At 33.8% G+C, this 25,555-nt stretch overlaps 1 protein-coding gene across 5 annotated transcripts in view; it reads right to left on the bottom strand.

Moving 5' to 3' along the window:
- Positions 1-22,957: 22,957 nt before the first annotated feature.
- SPOPL (speckle type BTB/POZ protein like) overlaps positions 22,958-25,555 on the bottom strand; it is a 64,272-nt gene continuing 61,674 nt past the window's right edge. For 4 of the 5 annotated variants that reach the window (XM_032856143.1, XM_032856141.1, XM_032856140.1 and 1 more), the window contains exon 11: positions 24,311-24,455. In XM_032856143.1, the coding sequence (XP_032712034.1) occupies positions 24,311-24,455 (145 nt within the window). Of the gene's footprint in view, positions 24,456-25,555 lie in introns of all 5 variants that reach the window. The other variant, XM_032856144.1, reaches the window with a different exon arrangement.

Raw genomic sequence — 25,555 nt, forward strand, 5'->3', positions numbered from 1 at the left:
CCAGCATAGAACACTACACTTAACAACTCCAAAGTACACATGGAAAACTCACAAAGATAGAACACATGCTACACCATAAAACAAGTCTGGATAAATTCCAAATGAAATTACACAGACTATGTTCATTGGTGACAATGGAATTAAGTCAGAAATCAATAACAATAAAATGTCTAGAAAATTCCCAAGTACTTGATAATTCAACAGCCCATTTCTAAATAATCCTTGATTCAAACAATAAATCATAAAGGAAATTAGAAAACATTTCAAGTTAAATGGTAAAAACATAATCAAATCTTACGAGGAAACTAAAATAGTGCTTGGAGAGAAATTTATAGTGTTAATTGAATGCTTATATCTGAAAATGACATAAACATAAAATAAATGATGTAAACTTCCACCTTAAGAAGTTATGAAAAGTAGAGGAAATCAAACCTAAAGTAAGTAGAGGAAAGGAAATAATATGGATGAAATCAAAATCAATGCAATAGAAAAAAATTAAAAAACAATAAAACCAGAAGTTCATTCTTAGAAAAGTTTAATAAAATGGATAAACACAGCAAAACCAGGTTGAGATGAAATGAGATAAAATACAAACTACCAATTACCAAAGGGGAGGTGAGCTTACAGACATTAGAGAGATTTTTTAAAAAGCATATTATAAACAACATACCACTAAATTGAATAAATTAGGTGAAATGGACAAATACCCTAAAAAACACAACTTACCAAAATGTACTAAAGGAATAAAAAATTTTTATAGCTTTATATTTATTTTTAAAATGGTGGATCATTAAAAATAATCCCACAAAGAAAATTCTAGGCCTAAATGACTTTACCAAACGTTTAAGAAAGGAAGAAAACAATGATATGCAAACACTCAGAAAACAGAGGATTTCCTAATCTATTTTTTGAGGTTGTATAGCTCTAATTCCAAAATATGACAAAGATATTACAAGATGAGCAAATTACAAACCAATATTCCTCTTAAGCATATATAAATATCTTTAATACTTGGAAATCAAATCTAATTATAAGAGAAAATAGCAAACGGTTTACTTCAGGAATAAAATTTAGTTTTAACTTAAAAAAAAATTCTATATGAAGAGAATAGAGAGAAAATTTGGATTACCTAAAAAATGAATTTAGCAAAATAAATTGCCAATAATAATGATGATTGAAAACCAGGAAAGCACATGAACTTCTTCCATCTGATAAATGCTATTTATGAAAAGTCTGCTAATATCAAAATTAATGATGAATATATAATGTCTTTCCTCTCAGATCAGGACTAAGGTAAGGATGTAACACCCACAACTGCTATTCTATGTTGTATTGGAGGTTTCTGCCAGGGCATTTGAGCAAGAGAAGTGCAATAATTATATTAAAATCGAAAAGGAAGAAGAAAAGTTGTTATTTGGAGATGATATGATTATACAGATAGAAAACCCTAATGGAGTTACAGAAACCTATTTGAATTAGTAAGTTTATTTGGCAAGGTCATAGTAAGTTTATTTGACAAGGTCTTTTGCATTTCTAAATACAACAACTATCCTAAATTAATAACAACAAACTATTCTAAATTAATTTTTAAAATGTCATTTATCTTAGCATAAAAAAAATCAAAGAACTAGGAATAAAGATAGTAAGAGACCACTACCCTGAAAATAGAAAACACTGTTGAGAAAAAGAAGCCTTAAAAAGTGAATAAATAGGGGTGCCTGGGTGGCTCTGTGGGTTAAAGCCTCTGCCTTCAGCTCAGGTCATGATCTCAGGGTCCTGGAATCGAGTTCTGCATTGGGCTCTCTGCTCCGCAGGGAGCCTGTTTCCTTCTCTCTCTCTCTGCCTGCCTCTCTGCCTACTTCTGATCTCTCTCTCTGTCAAATAAATAAATAAAATCTCTTTTAAAAAAAGTGAATAAATATATGATATGCATGGAATTTGTAGGCTCAATAGATTGTTAAGATGTCAGTGTTCCTCAAATTTATTTATAGATTCAATGAAATCTCACTCAAAATATTACCTGGCTTTATTTTAATGCAAAATGACAACTAATTCTAAGATTTATACTGAAACAAAAGACTTAGAGTAGTCAAGACAATCTTCAAACTGAACAAAGCTGGAAAACTTTCACAACATGATTGCAAAGCTTTGCTATAAAGTTACAATAATAATAAAAAAGAATTGGGGTATTGTCATACAGGTAGATACATACTTCATCAGAACAGAATCAAGACCTGACCATATTGGTCAGTTTGTTGATGATTTGATTTTTAGGAAAAGTATTCAAGGAATTGTGGGGGCAACCATGGTTATGAGTCTCCTTTGGGAGTGATGAAATGTTTGAAACTAGATGGAAGTGATGGTTGCACAACATTGTGCATGTACTAAATGCCCCTCAATTTTACACTTAAAATGGTTAATTTCATGTTATGCAAATTTCATTTTAACAACAGCAACAAAAGATCAAGTGAATTCATTGAGGTAATGAAAAGTCTTTTAAACATGATAGTACTTGAACAACAGGATATTCAATTGAAATTTAGGGAAAAAAAGAACCTTGACATTTACCTCATGCCATCCACAAAAATCAATTCAAAATGAATCATAAATCTGTCTATATAAGTTAAATTCCAAATGTTTTAGAGGAAAACAAAAATAAATGTCTCTGTGAACTTTGGGACAGGTAAAAAAAATTTTTTTTGATGGGAAACAAAAAGCGGTAACCATTTTAAAAGATAGAAAAATGGTATTTCACCAAAATGTAAAATTTTTTGCTCACTGAGAATCCCCATTAAGAAAATGAAGAAACATAGGCACCTGGGTGGCTCAGTAGGTTAAGCATCTGCGTTAGGCTCAGGTCATGATACCAGGGTCCTGGGATCAAGCACCACGTCAATGGGGGAAGTCTGCTTCTCCTCCCTTTGCAGCTCCCCTACTTGTACTCTCTCTCTCTCTGTCATATAAATCGATTAAAAAAAAAAAAAAAAACACAACAACAACCTTTCAAAGAGGGGCACCTAGGTGGTTCAGTCGGTTAAACTTCTGCCTTGGGCTCAGGTCATGATCCCAGAGTCCTGGGATCCAGCCCCACATGGGGCTCCCTGCTCAGCAAGGATCCAGCTTCTCTCTCTCCCTCTGCCTGCTGCTCCCCCTGCTTGTGCTCTCTTTCTCTCTGTCAAATAAATAAATAAAATCTTAAAAAAAAAAAAAAACCCTTCAAAAGAAAATGAAGAAACAAACCACAAACTAGGATGAAAAAAATAGATATATTTGACAAAGGATTTGTATCTGGAATACACAAAGAACAATAAATCAATAATAAAATTGATGATAAGTAAATAATACAGTAATTAAATTGTATTAGAAATAAATAAAATAAAATAAATAATAAAAACATCTTAAAGTGGGCAAAACTCTTGAACACTTCACAAAAGAAGATATATGGATGACCAACAACAGTTATGGTTCAATGTCATTCATTTAACAATTAAATCACAAGGATATCATTTCACACACAATGGAATAGCAATAATTAAAAAATGTGGGCAAAAATGTGGAATAACCATAACTCTCATACTTTACGGTAGGGATGTAAAAAAGTACAACCACTTTGGAAAACTGTGAACTAGTGTCTTATAAAGTTAAACATACACACATCCTATAATCCATTAGTTTCACTCACTGGTATTTATCCCAAAGAAATGAAAATATCCCAGACTTACAAAACAAAAACTTGTACAGCAATGTTCAGAGTAGTGTCATTCATAATGGTTCTTAAATGGAAACAATTCAAATGTGCATCAACGTAAGAATTAATAAACAAATCGTTACATAAACATATAATAGACTACAGCTTAGAAATTAAAAAAAAAAACTACTGATACATACAACATATTAATAAATCTCCAGAGCATTATGTTGGGTGAAAGAAGCCAGACATAAAAGAGTACATGCTGTATAAGTTCATTAATATGAAGGCCAAGAGCAGGCAAAACTATGGTGATAGAAATTAGTGGTGTTTCCTCTGGAGCAAGAGGATTTGCTGCAGAGGGGAATGAGGAAATTTTCTGAGGTAATGGAAATGTTCAATATGATTGGGGTAGGTTGACAATAAGAAAAGCTCATTAAACTGTACATTTAAGACCCATGCATTTTGTTTTATGTAAGTTATATCCCAGTTAAAAATATCAGAGGGAAAAAAAAAGCTGTTTAAAAAAAAAAACAAAACTAGAAGAAATTTCTAAAGAAAATTAAAAAATCAATGAGAGCTACAGAAAAGGATGGATAGATTAATCCTCTTAAATCCTCATATGTATCTATATATATCTATATTACATATAAATAGATGTATGTCATATATATATGGCTTAAAGACACCATAAAAGAATGAAAAAACAAATTGCAGACCAAAAATAGAGAGTTGTAACTTATGAAACAGTTTTAATAGTCTTAATAAGCAGAATTTCTTTCAAATCAGTAAGAAAAACAGAGAGAGTTCAAAAACAAATTAGCAAAAATGGTAACTAAAATAAAATACCAGTAATATCCTTCAGTCCAGAAATCCCACTTTGTATTTTCTACATGGAAATATACACAACGGGGCTCCTGGGTAGATCAGTAGGGCATCTGCCTTCCGCTCAGGTCATGATCCCACGGTGCTGGCATCTTGCCCCATGTTGGGCTTTCTGCTCAGCGGGGAGCCTGCTTCTCTTTCTCCCTCTGCCTGCCTCTTTCTCTCTTTCTGTGTGTGTGTGTGTGTGTGTGTGTGTGTGTGTATGTGAAATAAATAAAATCTTTAAAGAAAAAAGGAAATATACACAAAGAAGGAATATGTACAAGATATCTATTGTTTATAAATTTAAAAATTCAAGAAACCAAATGTATACTTTGTTATCCTTCTATTGATAAACTATAGTATAACCATATTATAGAATTAATCAAGGAAATTTAAAAAGAATGAGGTAGTTACATGTATATTCACACTGAAAGATTTCCAATGCATGCATTAAGTAAAACACAAAGCAAATTAAAATAAAGACCGTTTTTAATTTCAAAGTTGATGTTTGGGTTATTTTACAACAAAACAATTTTTTAAAGATATCTAGCTATACTTCCAATTCCCTACTCCTTCCTGAACAACCTCAATTCTACAGTCATTATGTGGGTAGAGCAAGATAGGTGACCACACCAGAGAAAGGAGAAGCTGCAGTGTCCCAGAGTGGGATGTAAGAGACTGAACAGGGTGAAAAGGATACCAGTGTAAGCTTGTGGGGTGGGGTGGTGGTACAGATAAGAGATTGATTGCACTCTGGATAACTGACAAAACAACTAAATCTATTAAGGATAATGTAAGACAGTTTTATCACTGGCAAAGAAGAAGCATATAGCTACAAAAGAGAGAACATTAAAAGGAATCGTGTGGTTTGGTATTGGATTTGGAAGTATTGATGTCAACCTGTGGTTTTCAATATAGAGATGGGTGTAAAATAAGTATAAAGATATAAGTATATAAATGTATACACATATACATATACATATATTCTCTAGCTCTGTCCATGAAAAGGATCTGGGAACAGATATTCTAGTAGCAATAAGCATACAAAGTGCCTAGATCCAAATACCATTCTCCACTAAAGAAACTGGGGTTACTTGAAGAAATGGCTGATTCTAGGGCTGAGGCAAAAATATAAGTCTGAAATATATTGCTGTATTAGGAAGTAAGAAAATGCTTAAAGAATATCAGGAGACATGGCCAAAAAACCATAGAAGTTACCCTACCTAGATCAGGGACAGTTTGACCATCAAAAGGAATAATGATAGTAATGGGTTGTAACCCATTGGAAAAAAAAAAAAAAAGTATGCATGTTCATATGGATATAAATAAATACATAAAGGAGTGGGATATGTACTTGGTTTCAGAGTAACTTGTCACAAAAGACTTAACTAATTTCAAAATATAAAAGACTAACATCACAGTGGAAAAGACTGGAAGGGAGCATCTTAATTAAATGATCAAAATGAATATAATCAGTAATGGGACAAAGGAGAGTGACCTATCACCAGATAAGACACAATGAGAAGAACACAGGTTTACTTCTGTGATATTCCTGCTAGTGTATTCCTGTGTGTAACCTGAATTTAATCAGGAGAAAAAAATCAAACTAACCCAAACTGAAGGACATTCTACCAAATGATTGGCCAGTAATCTTCATAGGAGTCAAGATCATTAAAGTTAAGGAAAAACTGAAGGAGACTAAAGACATTACAACTAAATGTAACAAGTGAGGCTGAGTTGGATTCTTTTGTCGTAAAGAACATTGCTGAGACAACTGAAATGTCCAGAGAGTCTCAGACTAGATGTGTGTGTGTGTGTGTGTGTGTGTGTGTGTGTTTTAAGATTTTATTTATTTATTTGACAGAGATCACAAGTGGGCAGAGAGGCAGGCAGAGAGAGGAAGGGAAGCAGGCTCCCTGCTGAGCAGAGAGCCCGATGTGGGGCTCAATCCCAGGACCCTGGGATCATGACCTGAGCCGAAGGCAGAGGCTTTAACCCACTGAGCCACCCAGGCGCCCCATCAGACTAGACAGTTTTAGTGTACTGATGTTGATTATCTGACTTTGATGATTTTCTTGGATAACATCCTCGAATGTAGGAAGTTTGCACTAAAGTATTCAGGATTATGGATTATCAGGTCAGTAACTTCCTCTCAAATGATTCAGGAAAGCAAGTCTTTGTTTTGCAACTGCAAATTTCTACATCTGTGATTATTTTAAAAGATTCTTAAAGACAACTATGTAAAATAGTATATAAAGTACATTATAAATATGAAAATAAAAAACAAAACTGTGCATAGTTTTACATAGAAACCTGTGAAAATACGCAGGAAAAACTTTAGATGAAGTGGGCTGCATTTGAAAAAAATGATTGGTTGGGGAACTTAAAGGATTCTTATTTGTGATTCAAAATATTTCTGTATTGCTTGATTTTTTTATACAATGAATAATGTATTCATATATTGCTTATATAAAATGGGAAGGAGGACATAAAACTGTCACTATTTGCAGGTGATATGATTATATACTTGGAAAATAAAATCAACTTGAAAACTACTAGAAGCAACAAGAGAATTCAATAAGGTAGTAGAGTAGAAAATTAGTATTCACAAATCAATAGATTTCATATATAACAGAAACAAGCTACAAAGTGTAATAGAAAAAAAACTCATTTCTAATCGCAACAAAGAAAATGTATAGCTTTGCGGGGGAAAACATAACAAGATGTTGGTTCTCCCTAAATTAATTTTAAAATGTACTATAATCTCAAAAGTATCAACAGGACACTTTTAAGAACTAAAAAAAAGTTATTCTGAAGACTGTATGGAAAAACAAACAAACAAAAAATAAACAGGACAATTCTGAAAAAGAGGAACACTGAAAAGGAACTAAAACTATCAGATGTTAAAACAGATAATAAATTTTGCATAATGAAACCAGTGTGGTATAGGTGCAAGAATAGACAATGTAACAAGGTAAATATGGAACAAAAAAAGATCCAGAGATAGACCTATATACAAGTGCATTTGAAATGACAGGGGACAAGATGGACTTTTCAATAAATGATGTCAGAAGAGCTTAACAGCCATCTAATAAGTAACGTTATTTCAAATCTTCCATTTTATAATATGATAAATTCCACATCAATCAAATAATTGTCTAAAAAAAGTTTTCAAGTCTTCTTGAGCAAATTCCTTTACAAACTTGGAGCCTTTCTAGGATTCAAAATCTAGAAGCTATTAAAGAAAAGATAAATAGACACACTCACTTCTATAAAAATAAAAACTTCTACTCAACTAAAAAACAAGACCAAAAGCAAAGTCAAAATATTACTAACTGAAAAAAGTATTTACAGTTTGTATTAGTAGTGCCAATCTTCTTAATAAAGAATAAAGAGCTTCTAGAAAATGAAAAGTATAAGACTCATAACAGTAAAGGAGAAAGGTGATGAATAGCTTCCTTCCAGTCAGGGGATGGGGAGAATTCCTAGAATGAAACACACACACACACACACACCCCTAAGCTTTATTCATAGTAATGGAAATATAAATTAAAACCAAACAAATGTTACTTTCCTCCTATCATATACGCAAAAATTCTAACCATTTAATGACATATTACGTTAGCAGAGCTTCAGGAAAATGTTTTTTTATTCATTGCTTGATGGAACGTAAACTACCCCTATAGAAACAATATGATGGCTTTTATCCAAAGTGCAAGTATGTTTACCATTGGACCCACCAACTCCATTACTGAGAATGTATTTTAATCCCACATCTGCACACATAGGATGTAACGTCAGTGTTATTTACTACAACATTGTTCGTAATAGCAAAGATTTGCCTGGTGATATCAATAGTCATCTTAAAAATACCACCAACCTGAAAAATCCATTAACTGGGGGTGACAAAATGAGTCATATTACATTCTTATAATGGAATATTTATATAATTGTTTTTAAAAAGAGGAGAGGTGAGGAGGACAAGAAGCTACTGATAAAAAATCATGATGTTGATTTTTAAAAAAGCAAAGCATATAACTGAGCATGGTCTACTTTTTTTTTTTTTGGCAAAGAAAAGAAAAAATAAAGAATAAGTTGGTTTTTATTTTTTTGCTTTTTGCTTATATTGATGTAAAGATATTCTGGATGAATAAAATTACCACTAAAAGGAGCAATGGGTTTGAATGGATATAGGGATAGAAATAAATTTTTACCCATATTACTAATCTTAAGCTAATGAGATGTGGGGTTATGCCATATGGAATTGGCAATTTGTAAGTATTCTGACCTATAAAAATGGTGATTTCTAATGGTTACTATTGCTGTTGCCATTTTACAGATTTTGAATGTACGTGAGAGTCTGGAACAGAGGAGATGCTGGTATTATTGGGATGTTGTAATATATTCAATTACATTAACAAGTCAACATTTAAAAAGGTATCATCTGAGGAATTGGTACATTTCCTTTTATGGGATAATGTTAATTCATCAGTTTTTGCTTTTTGCCTTGGCTAACAAGAATCTCAAATATTGACATTTAATGATTGTCCTGTTTTCTCCTGTTCTTTTCTTAATTTGTGCATACTTAAATTTTTTTCCTGTACTATTAAGTTTAATTATAAAAGGTGTAGTACAAAAATAATTGTTGTTAAATAGCTGGTGACCATCCCTATCCAGTGGAAATGGAAGATGTAACAGTCGTGGTACATAGATAAATTAAGCCTTGATTTCAGATAGTCACATAAGAGGTACTGAAGGTCTGTGAGGATACACTAATCAAAGAGTCAAGATACACACAACATTTTTTGTTGCCGCCTGGATCTCTGAAGATATTTCCCTTGTGGTTGGAATAAGGACCGAAGATGTAAGAGACAAATTATTAAGAAGAACACTGGGGACTAAGTGAAGAATGTGGATTAAACATAAATAAAAATGCAGGTTGGACCTTGAGTTCAGAGGGCTGGAAAGACATAAGCTCTAATCCAAGTTTTTGAAGTTTTTTTTTGTACCCTGAGTGAATATTTTCTCAAAATGATATCAGAAGTAGGATTGGGGCTGTAGCTCTCCCAGAAGCAAAAAGATAAAACTTCATTTCACAATTCTAAGAAGCACTGTCCTAAAGACACAATCAGTTACTTCTATCTGTGGCTCAGAGTGTCCTTTCCTTATGTGATGTTCTGATTTCATCAATGGTTGTAACCCAGTCTCAGATCCAAATGGTCTCTAGGAGGAAACTGCTCTCTTGCCTGATGTCATCAGCAGTCATCTTGTCAGGGTACACCAAGTCACCTTCAAGTCCCAGGAGAGAGTATGGGAATCAGCAAATAACTTCTGGCTCTCCCCACCCTTCCTTGAATGATAAAGCGGCCAGGGAAAGGAACAAAGAATAGGGAAATGGAGGGGAAAAGGAGGAAAGCATCAGCTAAAAAATATAGGTCCTAAGACTCTAAGTAGAAGGTCACTTAATCTTAGACAATTTTGGAAAGAGGTTCTCAGCATCTTTTTCACAAAACAAACTCAATACCCTAAGAGATACAAACAGTGACCAAGAAGACAGGAAATCACTAAACTTAAATGTAGATGAGCTAGAGAGATACATTTTATTCCAAGAGCTACAAAAGGAATAAATATAGCCATTATGTAAAGCCCTTTCTACAAATCTGAAAATAAAGAAACATTTCAGAGAGGAAGGGAAGGAATGAAACACTGCCTGATTGGAAAAGACAAACAAGCAGATGTCTGATCCAGGCAGAAGGAAGACAGACCATGTGAGGATCATTTAATTTACAGATTAACAAAATGCTGCAGCTTCATGTTTGCTCTGCTTTTTTCCCCCATGGTTTCTAGCTCAGGAAGTTCGTTCAACAAGCTTGTTTTGGGAGTTGAGAAACCAGGGCATAGATCTTATTAAAAAGACTGATAGTTTCAACCTTGATAAAGATGAAACTTAAATTTAGATCCACAATATTAATATTTTGTTTCTAATCCCCGCAACAAAGAGCACCTGCTTTTATCTCAGAAACAATTCAAGCCCCATTTCGGATTTGTAAGACATAAAGACAACTTCCTAGATTTATCCTTCAATTAAAAAAAAAGGGGGGGTGGGAAGAGAGAAATTAAGAAATTCTTTACTTAGAGCAGTAACAAAAACAACATCACAGATTTTCCTTTGGTATCTCTAGATCCCATGTCCTGGCTGCCCCATTTGGTTGGAAGGAAACAAGACTTGAGAGGTCTCATGTTAATTTGAAAGAGAAAGTCATTAAGTGCAAGGATGCCCAAAGGCTTTGGCCAGCATCTGCTCCAGGATGCAGCTGATCCATTATGGAGAATTAAGAGACTGTAGTTAGGTACTAAAAGAAAAGAAGTCAATTTCTGAGAGGAGCCCAGTCTGTGGTATGATTCATTTGAGTTTAGTGTTTAACTGGAAGCTCTCAGCAGTGTTAGGAGTGAACTAATGTCCCTTTCTGGAAAAACTGTTCTGTCCTGCATTATCTCACTGTATAGACAGTGTCAATTTCATGAGGTTTGAGATTTATACAATTTGGGGAGGGGGCTCTTTAAGAGAAAATAACTAAAATATTACTACAAAATTTGTTAGAAAAGTGAATTTATTTTGAATGGGGAACAAAATTACAATAAACTACAAACTTATCAAAGGTGATAGACATCATAAAATCAATATAAACACCATATTTTTACTAATTGCCTGACATGCTATACTTCTTTTTCTTAGATTGCATAACCTTTGAACACTTCCTCATATTGGAAATTTTGTGGTATATTGTCTCTAAAGAGGTAAAAGAAATATAACTCAGCCTGAAACATGGCTGATGAAATTCATTATAGTACTGCTAGTTTTTTTTTTTTTTTAAAGTCAGCCTTACAACTTGCTATTGATAATGAGATGCGGTATGTTGGGATGCATGAAACATGACTTTGCACCCAGGTGTACCACATCTTCAATACTGCTACAGGTTTTGTGCTGTAAATATAGATATTGGGATAAATTTCACACAAATTCCATCAAGAGAGAAAAAATGATCATGCATTGATAATTATATATGGTGAATTATTGAGTATATTCTTAACACAGATTCTGGTTTTTTCTAGGTATTAATGAGAACCAAATTCACCTCTGGAAAATTTACACATCTGATAGAAGACTTTCCCACAAGCCATTTGGCTCCATACTTTTCAAACATTGTTTCTCCTTCATTATCCATTACTCAATGCCAGGTGTAATATGACATGTTTATATCATGATACAACATATGATCCTGTACTTGTTTTTTTGTTTTTTGTTTTAATTTTTTTACAGGTTTTAGGGAAGTGGCATGGTGGGCATAGGATTATTCCTGGAAGCCATTCTTACCAGAACAACTAGCAGTATCTTAACTGTATGTGAACATTTGTAACCCACATATATACAGCCCACAAAACTCAAACTAAATGTATTCCCAACTCATCTTTCCTTGGTAGGAGCCTCAAAATTCCTGTGGCCACTCCAACACCCCCCTAGTACAAGGGGAAGAGTGACAGAAAATTGAAGCGAAAGGCAATGGTCTTACAATTGCAGTTAAAACATTTTGCAGTTTTTATGAAAACACTTAAATATGCAATCACATTACCAGATTTTCTCCCAGAGCCCTGGAAGGAGCTCATCTGTGCAAGTTAGGGAGCTTTGAAGCTGAAGCTTTATTAGTTTCATGATAAACCCACATTTATACAGAAGCTACTGCCTCCTACAGCAAAGTATATGCTTGTATGTATGTCAGGTGTAACGGGTGCATTCATATCTACTCTGTCATTCAATTGTCACAACATTCCTATAAGGTAATAAAGTTATTATCAACATTTTAAGAAATGGGGCAATGAATTCAGAGTTTCAGTAACTTGCCCAAAACACACAGCTGGTAAGCAATAGAGGATTCAATTGCGGTGATACCAACTCCCAGTTGCTTAATAACATCTATGTGGGCTGAGAGCAGGAAACATTGGTGGTTGGTGGACCCAAGTTCTAACCGTCAGTCAGACTTAGACCAAGCATCCTTCAATGTCTATGCAGCCTTCTCTCGTCACTATCATCAGGCATACCAAATCCTTTCTTAGGCCCAGAGCACATCTACAGGCTCTACAAGACAGAAATTTATGCACAGTAGACTTTGTTTTGTATTCCCATTCGATTTTAAACTTGTTTAACATTTTGACGATATACTATCCAAAACACAGGAGTTCAGAAATTATAGGGATGATGTAGACAGTTACAATTTTTCTGCAGATGCTAACAGCCCTCAGGTATCTGTAAACAAACCTTACTTTGGTTATTCACAGAACAAAAAAGAACACATCTTCAAAAGACTGAAGTCACTTGAGGGGAGTAAACCTGAGACTAAGTGGAAAGAAAAAAGAAATTATGAAAGGAAGCATACAAAGTAAATTAAAAGTAGTAATGTATCAGGCTATAAGGATGAACATGATAACAAAAATAATCCAAAGAAAATGAATGAACATTTTTTAAATCATTAAAAAAAAAACAAAAAACCCCTCTCATTGTCATCACAGCTGGGCCTCAGGGAAAAGCAGTAGCACTTTGCTTACATTTTACTCTCATGCTGCGGTCATAGAGATAATAGAATCAGGACACTCTTCAGTTTCCTACCACCAGACACAGAGAGCTACCATCATTTGCTCTGATCCTATCATCCTTTCTTCTTGTTCAAGAGACCAGAAGAACTATGTTTTCTTGTATTTAAGGTCATTTACTTTTTGGATTATCAAACCAATGTGTGTAGTCAGAAATCTTACCTGGTCTATTTGTCTGTTTCTTCTATACTTGTGTTTTTCCTCTCACTGGAATAGTCCCATTAGCTTCACAATTGTTTTAGTTATCAGATTAGTACACGTATATAACATGAAAAGTCAAACGGTAAAATTAAACCTGTTAGGAGAAAGAGCAGTCCCTCTCCTACTGCCACTCCTGCTTCCCAGAGGCAAACTCTGCCAACTGTCCGATCTTCCCTCTAAACTTACTTTCCTCTTTCCAAACTCCAAGCTAGCAGTTATGACTATTAAATTCTTAACCTAATTTTGTACTTTTTATTTTCAGATATTATTAATTTCCCACTAAGAAAGATCAGAGCATAAAATCACAATTTGTGGTTATGATACTATTCAGTGTATACAACATGATGCTGGTACAAAAACATCGTTCTCAGGTGGGGCACATAGTATGCTGATTTCATTCCCTCTGTGTAGGACTATTTTGGTTCCAGGAGTTGATGTTTTTGTTTGTACATTTGTTTACTTTTCAGATTATGAATCACTAACTTATCCAAAACTGTCTCCGGAGCTCTCTAAATAAATGCAATAAATAGATGGAAAGTCAGATTTATGGGAATAAGAGCATTGAAATAGTAAATATGAGTAAATAGAAAATATTTTTCATTAATTTTCCTCTCTTTAATTTCTTTAAAAGTGCTATTCACTGTTTAGAACAATAACCATAACATGATATTGTATTTAGAACAATAATACGATAGAAGAATAACTATAACATGATAAAAATAACTATAACATATTTAGAACAATAATTATAACATGAAATAACATGATATTTTAGGGTTTATATGTTGAAGTAAAGCATATGACAAGGGTGGTGTAAAAGACAGTAATAAATGAAACAATTGCACATGTTTCATAGTTTATATGAAATGATGCAACACTGCAAGTAGACTGTGATAAGGATACATATTGTAAAGTCTAGAACAATGACCAAAAATGCAAAAAAGTATAGATTAAAAACTAAAAAGAAGAAATAACATAGAACATGGAATAAAAAGAAGAAATAGAATATTAAAAACTTAAAAAAAAAAACAAAAAAGCAAGGGGGTCCTGGGTGGCTCAGTGAGTTAAAGCCTCTGCCTTCAGCTCAGGTCATGACCTCAGGGTCCTGGGATCGAGCCCCGCATCGGGCTCTCCGCTCGGCGGAAAGCCTGCTTCTCTTCCTCTCACTCTGCCTGACTCTCTGCCTACTTGTGATCTCTGTCAAATAAATAAATAAAATCTTTAAAAAAAAAATACAAAAAGCAGGAAAGGAGCAACAATGGAACAAAAGACAAAGGAAATAAAGAAAAGCAATATTAAGACAACACGTAAATTCTAACATATCAGTAATTATATAATGTAATTTATAAAATGTATTTTATAGTTTACACACACCGGTTAAAAAGCAGAACGTATTAGACTGGATAAAAAAATAAGACACAACTATACAGTGTCTATAAAACACTCACTTTAGATATAAAAACACAAATAGGTTGCAATTGAAAGAGTGCCATTATATGCACCAGGCTAATATGTGAACTTTAGACTTCAAGACTGCATTCTGAGCGATAAAGAGGACTGTTTTATTATGATTAAAGATCAAGTCATTAGAAAAATGTAAAAGTCCTAACTATGTGTGTATCTAATAAAAAGAGCTTCAAATTCAAACACTGCCGGGACTCAAAGGAGAAATGAACAAATCCACAATTACGGTTGGTGAGAATATTTACTAGGCTACCGCTACCACTAGGACGCTGCAGCAGTCTTACACGTATGATTTCCTTTACTTTCTGCAATTTCCTAAGGTTACCTGGTTTATAGTAGCTTAAAAGAAAATACTTCTCAGCGTTTACTTCAATTCATGTATCATGGGAATGATCAGTTCCTAGAAAGTTTGAAATCATTTCCATATAAAGTCAACCTAATTCCAAGCCTTTTGTGGAGGTAATTATTTGATTATTGTTTCCACTTTTTTCCCTTGGTCTAGTCAATTTGGGCAATTTAGAACTTAAAAGGGTTTCCCTGACTTAGTCCTACTGGGATTCTCTCACTTGGATTTCTAGCCTCAAGAAAAGACACAGAAACATAGAGACATTACACAACAACAAAAAGCACTACCCTTCAGCTCTACTGTATTTCAGTAAAACCACCACCCCCCATTTTCCCCTGGGCTGTCATACTTGTCCCTTTATAAAAAATGCTCTTCTAACAATTGTGGACTGTGAGATGTGCTTCACAAAATCCTTTACTTCCCTTTCACAAGGCTTATATTTTATTATTGGATTTATAGTAAACTCTATCAGAATAGGGCATTTCTCTCTCATTATTACATTTCGAGCTCGCACAACCTGCTGAATGAGATCATTGCTAAATAACTTTTTCTTATAGTAGGTGTGTTTAACCTTTTCCAATTGTCATACTACTTCTGCTAGATCTTTGTAATTTTCTTTGCCTTCTCCTTTTTTTTGGTGTCCTAATTGGGTTCTCCCCAACTGTGACACACACACAATGTTTTGGAGGATATGTATGTAGTCTATTTTAAATTCTACCAATGGATAGTTTAAGCTTCTTAGTTTTAAAAAGTCCTTAAATGTTTATAACTCAATGTTTAAAAATCAGTAAAAAAATATTTTTAATTCCCATTTATGCAAGAGGAAGAATTTTGTATTTTTATTGCCCAATTCCAGTTCCCCATCTTCCTCCTATCTGGTTTCCTTTATATTTACAATAGATGACCATTCTAACATTTATGACATTTATATTTTTACATTTTACATAGTTCATACTTCTAAACTAGTCAAGGTTCATCAGCAAGGCAAGACCCCTCTGCAGGGAGGCTAATAGCTTTCTCCATAGGTCATCCTGAAGGCAGGGGCAGAGGGGCAGGCAGGGTTGGGAACGCACTGGCTTGGGGTGAGGGAGTTGTGGTCAAGTTTTACATTTATATTTACGTATGTTACAATAAGTTAGACTTCTTTCTAACAGTTTAATACTCATTGCCAGTCCTTATAAGGCTCAACGTCCTACGCTCAGATTAATTTTTGTTAATATTCATCATTGCCTACACTTTAGGGACTGTGTTAATCCACTACTTCTTTATAATTTAAATGTTAACATTAGAAGTGAATTATTACACAGCTAAGAGTTTTTGAGTAAGAATTTCTTTCACTGAAGTCTCGTCAGAGAAATAGGACTTTTAAAATACTTACTTCTTGGATGCTCACACTATCTATCTTTCCAATTTACAAGTCACCCATTGTGTCTGGGTTTGGATAACTGTTGATGAACTTTACCCAGAGAGCTATATATTTTCTTATTTCCAAAATTCATTTAAAAAATATTTTAAAGTAATCTTTACACTCAAAGTGCAGCTTGAACTTACAACCCTGAGATCAAGTCACATCCTCTACTAATGGAAACAGCCAGGCACTCCAAAATTTCATCTTTTTTAAAGAAAAGTGATTAATAGCTTTAGTCACTGTCTTCCAATTATGTCTTTGATATTATCAATTATGTAAAGATTTGTTACCCTTAACTCATCCTCTGTAAAGTCATGGTCTCCAATCTCAACTGGGCCATCCATGTATTTTCATACCTGTTATTCCAAAACTACTTTGGTCTTCTCGAACTTTTGAACTCAGTGAACTATGGCACAATAGTCAAATCCAGCCGAATGCCTGCTTTTGTAAATAGTTCTAACGGGACACAACCACACTGTTTGTTTGCATACTGTCTATGGCAGTTTCATGCTACAATGGCATAATTGAATAGGTAAAATATTTACTAACTAAATCCTTTATGAAGTAAGTTTGCTGACCCCTGCTCTAAACCCATCACCTGCCTTTGTTCTGAATAGTTGACTTCACAAGGAATGAGACATAAAATATTACCTTTCAGACCAAAACAAAACAATGTATAAGTCTGACTCTGCATCCATCATTTCTCCCTTGCACATGTTAGGAGCAATCTTCCTGTCTGGTATCTAATTCCATTTCTCTTCTCTTCTAAAACCTCAGTAATCCCATCTGTTTTCTACTTTCAGACTCCTTGTCATTAGCTTAATATACACACATTTCTCCTAGCATAAAAGAGATCAAAGTAAGAAACTGATCCTAAACCCTATCCCATAGCTAGTTTCTTCCCTGCTGTCTTCGCCGAACATCCTATGTTCTGTACTTGGAGCATCCATTTTCTCACTCCAATCCTACCTACTTCTTTCCCCACTTCAGACTCCTGTCAGGTTCTCTTTCAAATATTGAATTCATTTTCTAGCTTCCTACTTGACGGCTCAGCATTTGATGCTGTTAGCTATTTCTTCTCTTGAAGCATTGTTTTTTCTAACTTCTGAGATGGGTCACTCTTCTGGTTTTATCTTTGTGACCATTTTGTCTTTTGTAAAAGCTACTTTCTCTATTCTTGTTTCTTCCCTATGCTTTTTACTAACCTGCATGCACTGATTATCTTCTTTATGTTGAGGATTCCTGACTTGATAACCCAGATCACTCTCATGTCTAAGATTCACATAGCCAATCAGAATGTCCAATAGAAATCTTAAGCTTAACAGGCTCCAAATCAAAATAATTGCTTTTCTCTCAAAGCTGCTGTTACCCTTGTGATTACTGTATCAGTGAATGGTACTACCCTCCATCCTGTTGCTCAATTACAACACCCAGGAGTCACTCCTGAATCCTGTCTGTTCCTTCTACCACATGCAATTTATTTCAAAGTCCTCACAGTATTTCCTCACAGATTTCTCCCTTTTGTTCCATTTCAGAGCTCCTGGCCTAGCAGAGCACGAGCATTCCTCATCTCTTCAGAACTTTCCTTACCTTCTACTCTAGGCCCCTGCAGTTCATTTGAAGATTGATAGATTATTGATCATGACATAACCATACTTAAAATCCCTCAAGTTAAAACTTGATTCCTCTGATACCTTCAAAAAAATCATGACCTTCATTTTCTGGTTTACTCTTTCCTTCTCTTACACGTAAGGATATAGCCATGTTCATCTTCATTCCCATACACGTTCTACATGAACTTTGGTTCAACCTCTGGGATTTCACATAATGGGGTGGATGATACTCCCACTAAGCTGCCTAACTTCCACTTAATTTCAATTTAGATATCACTTCCTCAGAGGGTATCTGAGATCTCCATCACCCTCCCAGATTAGATGGCCCTCTTGTACTCCTATCACAATTCACATACATATATATATACATATATATATTTTATAATTCATACATATTATATAACTGTGCTTTCTTCAAGAATACACTTATGAGGATATGAGCTATTTATATTTTGTTTATATTACCAAGTTTGGTACAATGCCTGGCACTCTATTTAATTATCTGGATATAGAAATTAAACTGAATCATCTTTATTTTCATCTATTCTTGTCTTTGTAATCTGGGAGCACTTATGAGCTTTGTCTTCTATTGATTCAAATTCCTGCTTTGCATCTCTGGTATTAAGTATGATGCATCTAATTTTGTTCCTCTTTTTCAGCTGCATGTCATTTTTATTTTTCCTCATTTCTGCCCATTCCATTTTCATGAATTACACAACTTTTTAGCTAAAAACTCAAGCACATTTTAATAACCTGCCATAGCAATAAATTTATTTTAGAGCAAAGTTAAGTATCAGAATTGTCAGGACACTGTTTTTGTTTGGTTTTGGGGTGTGTGTGTGTGTGTGTGCGTGTGTGCGGCACGCACACGTGAGTATGCTGTATTGTTATTCCTAAATCCTACAATTGTCTGGCTGTATCTCAATCCTTCATAAAAAAATTAAGGATGTAAAGCAATAGAAGAAGAGGTGAAAAGGCAGCATTCATAACAGAAAGGACAAACCTCTTTTGCTACTATCCATTGCAGATACAAGCAAACTTTTCTGATACCAAAAAAGTAGCAACAACATATCACATGCAAGATTTCTACCAGTGTGTCTTCTATTTGAAAGTGTGACCAAATTAAAATTGAATGGATATTGGGGAAAAAAAAAGTAGTGATCAAAACAAATACCACTTTTGGCATTCTCTAAGAAATAAATGATTCTTGGGTGGTAGAACTAAGGAAACACTACATTCCAATGTTCTAAAAAATATATACTCAGAATGCTGGCTGCTGCAGAGTAGAAAGGGAATGGTTATACATAATTCATTTAAAGTTTAGAATATAACCACTACCTGCCCTATTTTACTTTAATTGAATAGACAATGTTCTTAAGTTTTTCAGGCCTTCCTTTATTCTTCTAAGGGTAATGTATAGTGTGCGTGCACATGTGTATATGTGTGTTGGGTGTATGGAAGGTTTTTTCACTATGCATTCATACTGCTACTTTGGCCACAGTTTTTATGCACTAATTGTGTTACTGTTACTAAACGAGGCCAGGAATGCATTGCCCCAATTCTGCCCTTATTGATGGCAGCAAATAATTACGTTGTCTGTTAGTAATGAAGAAGGAACAGTAGGACCAGGGAGAGGTGATCTTTAAGTACTACATTAAAGCTACAGGACATTAGCATAAATTTTTCAATATTGATAATGCATACATAAAAGCAAATATAGGTATATCTCACAGTTAAGGAGTAAGTCTTTAGTAGGTTCCAAAAAATACAAGTTTTCCTATGTAGGAGAATTAACCACTATGCATAATTTAAAGTTACTACATCAAACACATGGCTCTTTTGTAAAACATCATAGGAACTGAAAGAGTTATTTTCAAATAAACACAAAATAAACCAATTAATTCTGAATAAGTAGTAACAACTTTATTTTAACTCAACGTGCTGAAATGCAAAAAATATTTTCAGCAACAAGATACAGAAAGTATGTATCTCATCATTAACATCAGCTGATTAAAAATGAGGCTGAAAAGTTCATATAAGTCTTTACACATCTGAATCTTGAAAATCAATTTCCCCCAGAATTAATTTTTAAATAATTTTAGCAGAATTTTATTTTCAAAAATGGGACTCACTTAAGTTATATCTTCATTCTAAAAAACTGGATGTGAAATTAACTGGGTTACAGTATACAACGATAAACTCTAACAAACAGAAAAAGATTTAAATATAAGAATTCCTTTTTAAACATAAAGTCCACATACTGCAAACAGAAGACACGGTGTGGTGATTTCATTCCTTGTGAAGAGGAGTTTTGCATATGATAGGCACTCAATATTTGTTCAACTAGACCTAAAATTGACATCATCCCATGAACACTTAAAGTAGAGCTCATAATTTGTATAAAAGAGGTTTAAAAAAAAAATACTCTTATGTGCTGAAAGTGCTGTTTTTATAATCTGAAAACAGTAAAGCCCACTCATCCACCTCCTTTTGCAAGAATACACTGAATATTTTTATTTTATCCATCAAAGAGCAAGAATGTCCACGTCAGAATAATTCATCTTTCAAATACCTTGCTAGGAAGAAAGCTTGTTGAGTTGGATTTTAACAAAACAATTTACTGAAGTCTCTAGTGTTCTAATTTAGTAACACTGGGCAGCATGTATGAGCCACATTTTTATAAAAACTTTTACTTAGGTTTTACATTTATGCACAAAACTTAAGTGGGTAAATAAATCAGTAATTATGCTTTTGGCAATTTAAATTCTAACTTAGGTCTAGTTTAAAAATAAGCTAATAATGTTCATGACAAGTTTTTAAGATATCTTTGTGAATATTTTAAAACTTAACTTTAAACTTGATGTCCTAAAAAGGCACTGTTTTCACATTTCATCATGCAGTAAATGGTCACATTTTTGAAAATTATAATTTCCTATCAACTGCCCCCAAAATAAAGCTCATTTAATGAAATATTTCAACTAACCTGAATTTTCAACATTTAACTGAGTCCTATTTTCAGAAATTCACTCTTCTGAACATACCACACGCAAGTCCAAGCAGACACAAGTACGTGTACACACACACACACACACACACACACCCAGATGACATAATACATGCATGGTTTTCCAATTACTATTTCAAGACAATGACACATGAATATTCAAGGAGGTAACAACGGCAAGCCATAACATTATGGCACCTTCATATTTGTGCTCTAAATACCAATGTATGTTAAAATTTAAAAACGAAAAAGGCACAAATACAGTATTTCTGTATCTCAAGCTAATGAACAGCTCTCCAATGGTTACTTTGATAACATGTAACAACATTTAAAACCAGTCACTACTTTTCTAAGGAAAAGCTCTGTTTAGGTGACAAAAGGGGAACAAGAGCAGGCTAATAAAAGGCAAAATTGTTCAGGACAGACAGATTCTGTCCCTACTGAAAACAATGTGTGTACTTTCAAAATGAAAAAATAAAAAGGCTATTAGAGCACTCACATCAGAATACATTTTTTTTTCATTGCCTCAAGAACCCACAATACCAAAAAAAAATCTCCCATAATAAATAAAAAAAATAAGTCAACTATGATATGATTCTGTTAGTATAATGGTAGGCATTATATAATCTGAAAAGTGGACATTTCTACAAACGTGTATCTCCTCACAGCACAGTGTTTGACGTTTTTGGTACAAAATGTGCTACCAAACTTAGAACAAAACCAAAAAACAACTTTATAATAAAAACCTTAAGATCTGCAATAAACACTAAAGTAAGTAGGTAGGAGCAAGCTGCAGTGTTCATTATATGGGTGTTATTACTGAAGTCACTATCGTTAGAAATGTAGATATAAGCATTGAATTAATTCACAATGAGTCTGTGCGTATTTGATATAAATGGACCCAACAGTACTTTTTTTTTTTTTGAAAACAAGGTTCTACAGCCTGAGGCATTTTGTTTTAAGACCTTGAAAAAATATTAAAATCTTAACGTGTATATGTATGTGTGTGTATAAAATTTGTACATTTGTAAATTTAATGGATTCAATCTGTTTAAGGAAGCGAGGTTCTACTCCCTTCAGTATTCTTATACAGGATGGAGTCCAATAACATGTAAGAATCCTTCTATCCCAAGGGATTTTTCCAATTTCAAATATAAGTTAACATAAGAAAGATTCCCATTAAACTACACAGAAAGAAATGAAGCTATCTGAAAATATGATCTTCTCAAACTACAGTTTGTTGTGGATTAACAAATGCTTATTTAACAGTGCTTGCTTAATGTAAGTATGAATCACTCTTTATATATTAAAATTGCTTCAGTGACTACCTAACAAAGAGATAACAAAAACGAAATCTATTTTAAAACCTCAGGCTTCATTTTTCTCCTTTTGTCCTAAATTCAAAAGTTAAACAAACATATCATACAAATTTTAATCTGGGGAATAAAGTATGTACGTAAATATATAGGTATATGTGTTTGTTTGTTTGTTTGTTTTTTCCAGTGACACTTTTTCCCTTGTGGTCAAGTATAAATCTTGCCTAAGAAGCATACTGTCACTATCACAGAAAATCAGATGCAGTGACTTGCCACTGATCACTCCTACTTCTCTGGGATAATGTACCAGAACAGACTCCACTGTGAACAGAGCTATCCAAACACTGAACATGTGTATGTGTTTAAAGCTAAATTCATTTATAATAAAGAACTGGCCCATGAAAAGCAGTTTATAAATAGTTTATCCTGTTCACATTATGCAGAATTTCAATATCATCCACAATGTTATTACAGTAACTGAAACAGAAAGGAGAAAGCTAGGGGGGAAAAAAGGTTCAGAGTGTGGCCTGACATTTCTAAGGGCTCTCTCCTTTAGTCTGCAAATAATGTAAGTTCACTGTTTTCAGGAGGAGAGTAGAGTATCCAGGATTTGTTTATTCAGTTGCCTTCTCCAAAGTGTGATAAGACAGGAATAAATTCAATAATAAATATCTGAAATTTAAACCAATTTAACTATAATCAAGGCTATCATTCTTATCTATTATCATAAACATCCCAATTGCCTCCATTGGTCTTAAAAAATTCTTTCAAAAGTTAAGACACAATTAATTAAACCTTATTAATACCCTCAAAAACAAAAAAAATATATGTACCATTTAGCATACAAAAGTTACACATTAAAAGTGCATTATATCTTTCTTAATTGGCCCACTCCTTAAATTTACATTTGGTCATCCTTACTTTCAACATGGACAGAATTCTTCATATAAATGTATGTCACTATAAATTAAAAAAATTAATTCAGCATAAAACATGCTTTCTTTTTATTGAAATCTTAACCTCAATCAGTTCTCAATCATTGTAAACTTGAATAAATCCACAAAAAAACACAAGCAAAAGTTTGTTATGCTTTTCTTAGTTTGTTGGACAGTCAACACACAGACAAACATCACAAATTTTACTAAAAATTTGGGCCAACTCATTGCATATTTGCCCCCTGAAATGAAAAATAAATTAGAATTGAAGCAGTGTATTGCCGTAACTTACCTTGAAGGTAAGCAGGTTCTCCTATATGTATAGAACTTAGACTGGAGACATTATCCGTAATCTCCAATTCAAGTGCTTTTAAGAAGAACCTAGTTTTAAACTTTGAGACAGCACAGGACAAACCCTATAAAATTCATTTTGCTTTGCTTTTTTCTCAAACTAATGGAAGATCCTTTTGAAACTTAATATCTTCAGTTATCAATATTACTGCATTATGGACCTAGTGCAATCCTGCATAGCCTTAGTCAAAATGACAAGGCACAATAAAAAAATTAAAGTATTATATGAACAAGAGAAGTCACTGAAGATAATTTAAGGCCTTGAAGTGAATTAGAGTATAATCAGTCTAATTTAAAGCTGAAGAATAAACCATAAATTATCCACCTGAAATGCAAGCAATATGCTTTTTCAGCTTCTGTTCTGTGGACAAGACAACAGAAACAACTCTTGCTTATGGTTTGTATATTAGAATCCTTCTGGACCTGGAGGAGTAAAAGTCAATTCCATTTTTCTACAGTTCATGGAAGATTTCAGGACTGTTTTAGCCGTTTGCGTGGAATGCCAAACTGTGGACACTGTGCAGATGCTAGTGCTCGGAAGGCTTCTGCTACTAAATGAGGGTGAGACTGAATCATGGACTTCCACCCCGATGTTTCCATTATGTCCGCTGCTTGGCTGAAAAATAAAGTTATGTTATGTTTATTAAAGAGTACTTTTCAAAACACATTATTATTTTTAAAACTTACAAATTTCAAAATGTTTTAAACACTTCATTTCTCTATGTCATCAGGCCCCATGCATTCATGAAAATACCATCTTCACCTTACTGGTATTTTATGTTGCAACAGAAACTCTTAAATTCTTCTGGAAGTTCTATACTCTGGAACTATGTTGCACTTTTCTCCATAGTCCTAACTCCCATTGTTACCATTTGTGTATCAGCTCTTTCAACAGCTCTTTTCCCTGGCTGTTACACACAGGTTTTCTCTAGAGCTCCAACTTTTGCCCTCTGCTCTTCTCCCTCTACTTCAATACTATCAACTCCTACTAATACTTAAGGTGTTTTTTCAATAATTCCTCAAAAAGGCTTTCTTCCCCTAGCTTAGGTAAGGTTCTTTTGCTATATGCTTGGATGGGTATGTTATATAGTATCTATTGTTACACTTTATTTCAATTACTTGCCTGATTCCAATTTGCCTCCTGCTAAGCTATAAACCCCATGAAGGCAGGGGAACATTCATCATCATGTTCACCACGATATTCTTTGTATAAGCACAGTGCCTAGGGTATTTACTGGATAGTAAATATAAATACCTGTTAACAGTAAATACCTGTTAAATGAATGATCACCTACTGCTTCATGCTTCTATACTTTGGATGGAGCTATCCTTTCTGTTCACAATGCCTGTTATTTCCTTCTTAGTTTTACTAATTCCTATTCATGTTTAAAGGCTCAGAAGTCATCTCCAGAAAGCCATCCCTAAACCATCCAACCTTTATCCAGTGCTCTGTATATATCTTCATCACATTACTTACCACATTATAATAACATATTCATGTACTTAGTTTTTATCAATAGATAAATTTCTCAAGAAAGGATTTTTCCTACTCATTTTTATATGAAACTCCTTAGCATGGTGCTTGAGACACAAGAGTACTAGGTAAATGTTTGTGGAACTAAACAGTAGCTAATAACAATAAAACAACTTTTTAAATTTGCCTGACATTATATTACCTCTATGTCATTGTGTTTATAATTTTAACTAATTGTTCAG

This window comes from Lontra canadensis, unplaced genomic scaffold, assembly GCF_010015895.1.
Source record: "Lontra canadensis isolate GAN:19392208 unplaced genomic scaffold, GSC_riverotter_1.0 scaffold11, whole genome shotgun sequence".
In the NCBI taxonomy this organism is placed as follows: domain Eukaryota; kingdom Metazoa; phylum Chordata; class Mammalia; order Carnivora; family Mustelidae; genus Lontra; species Lontra canadensis.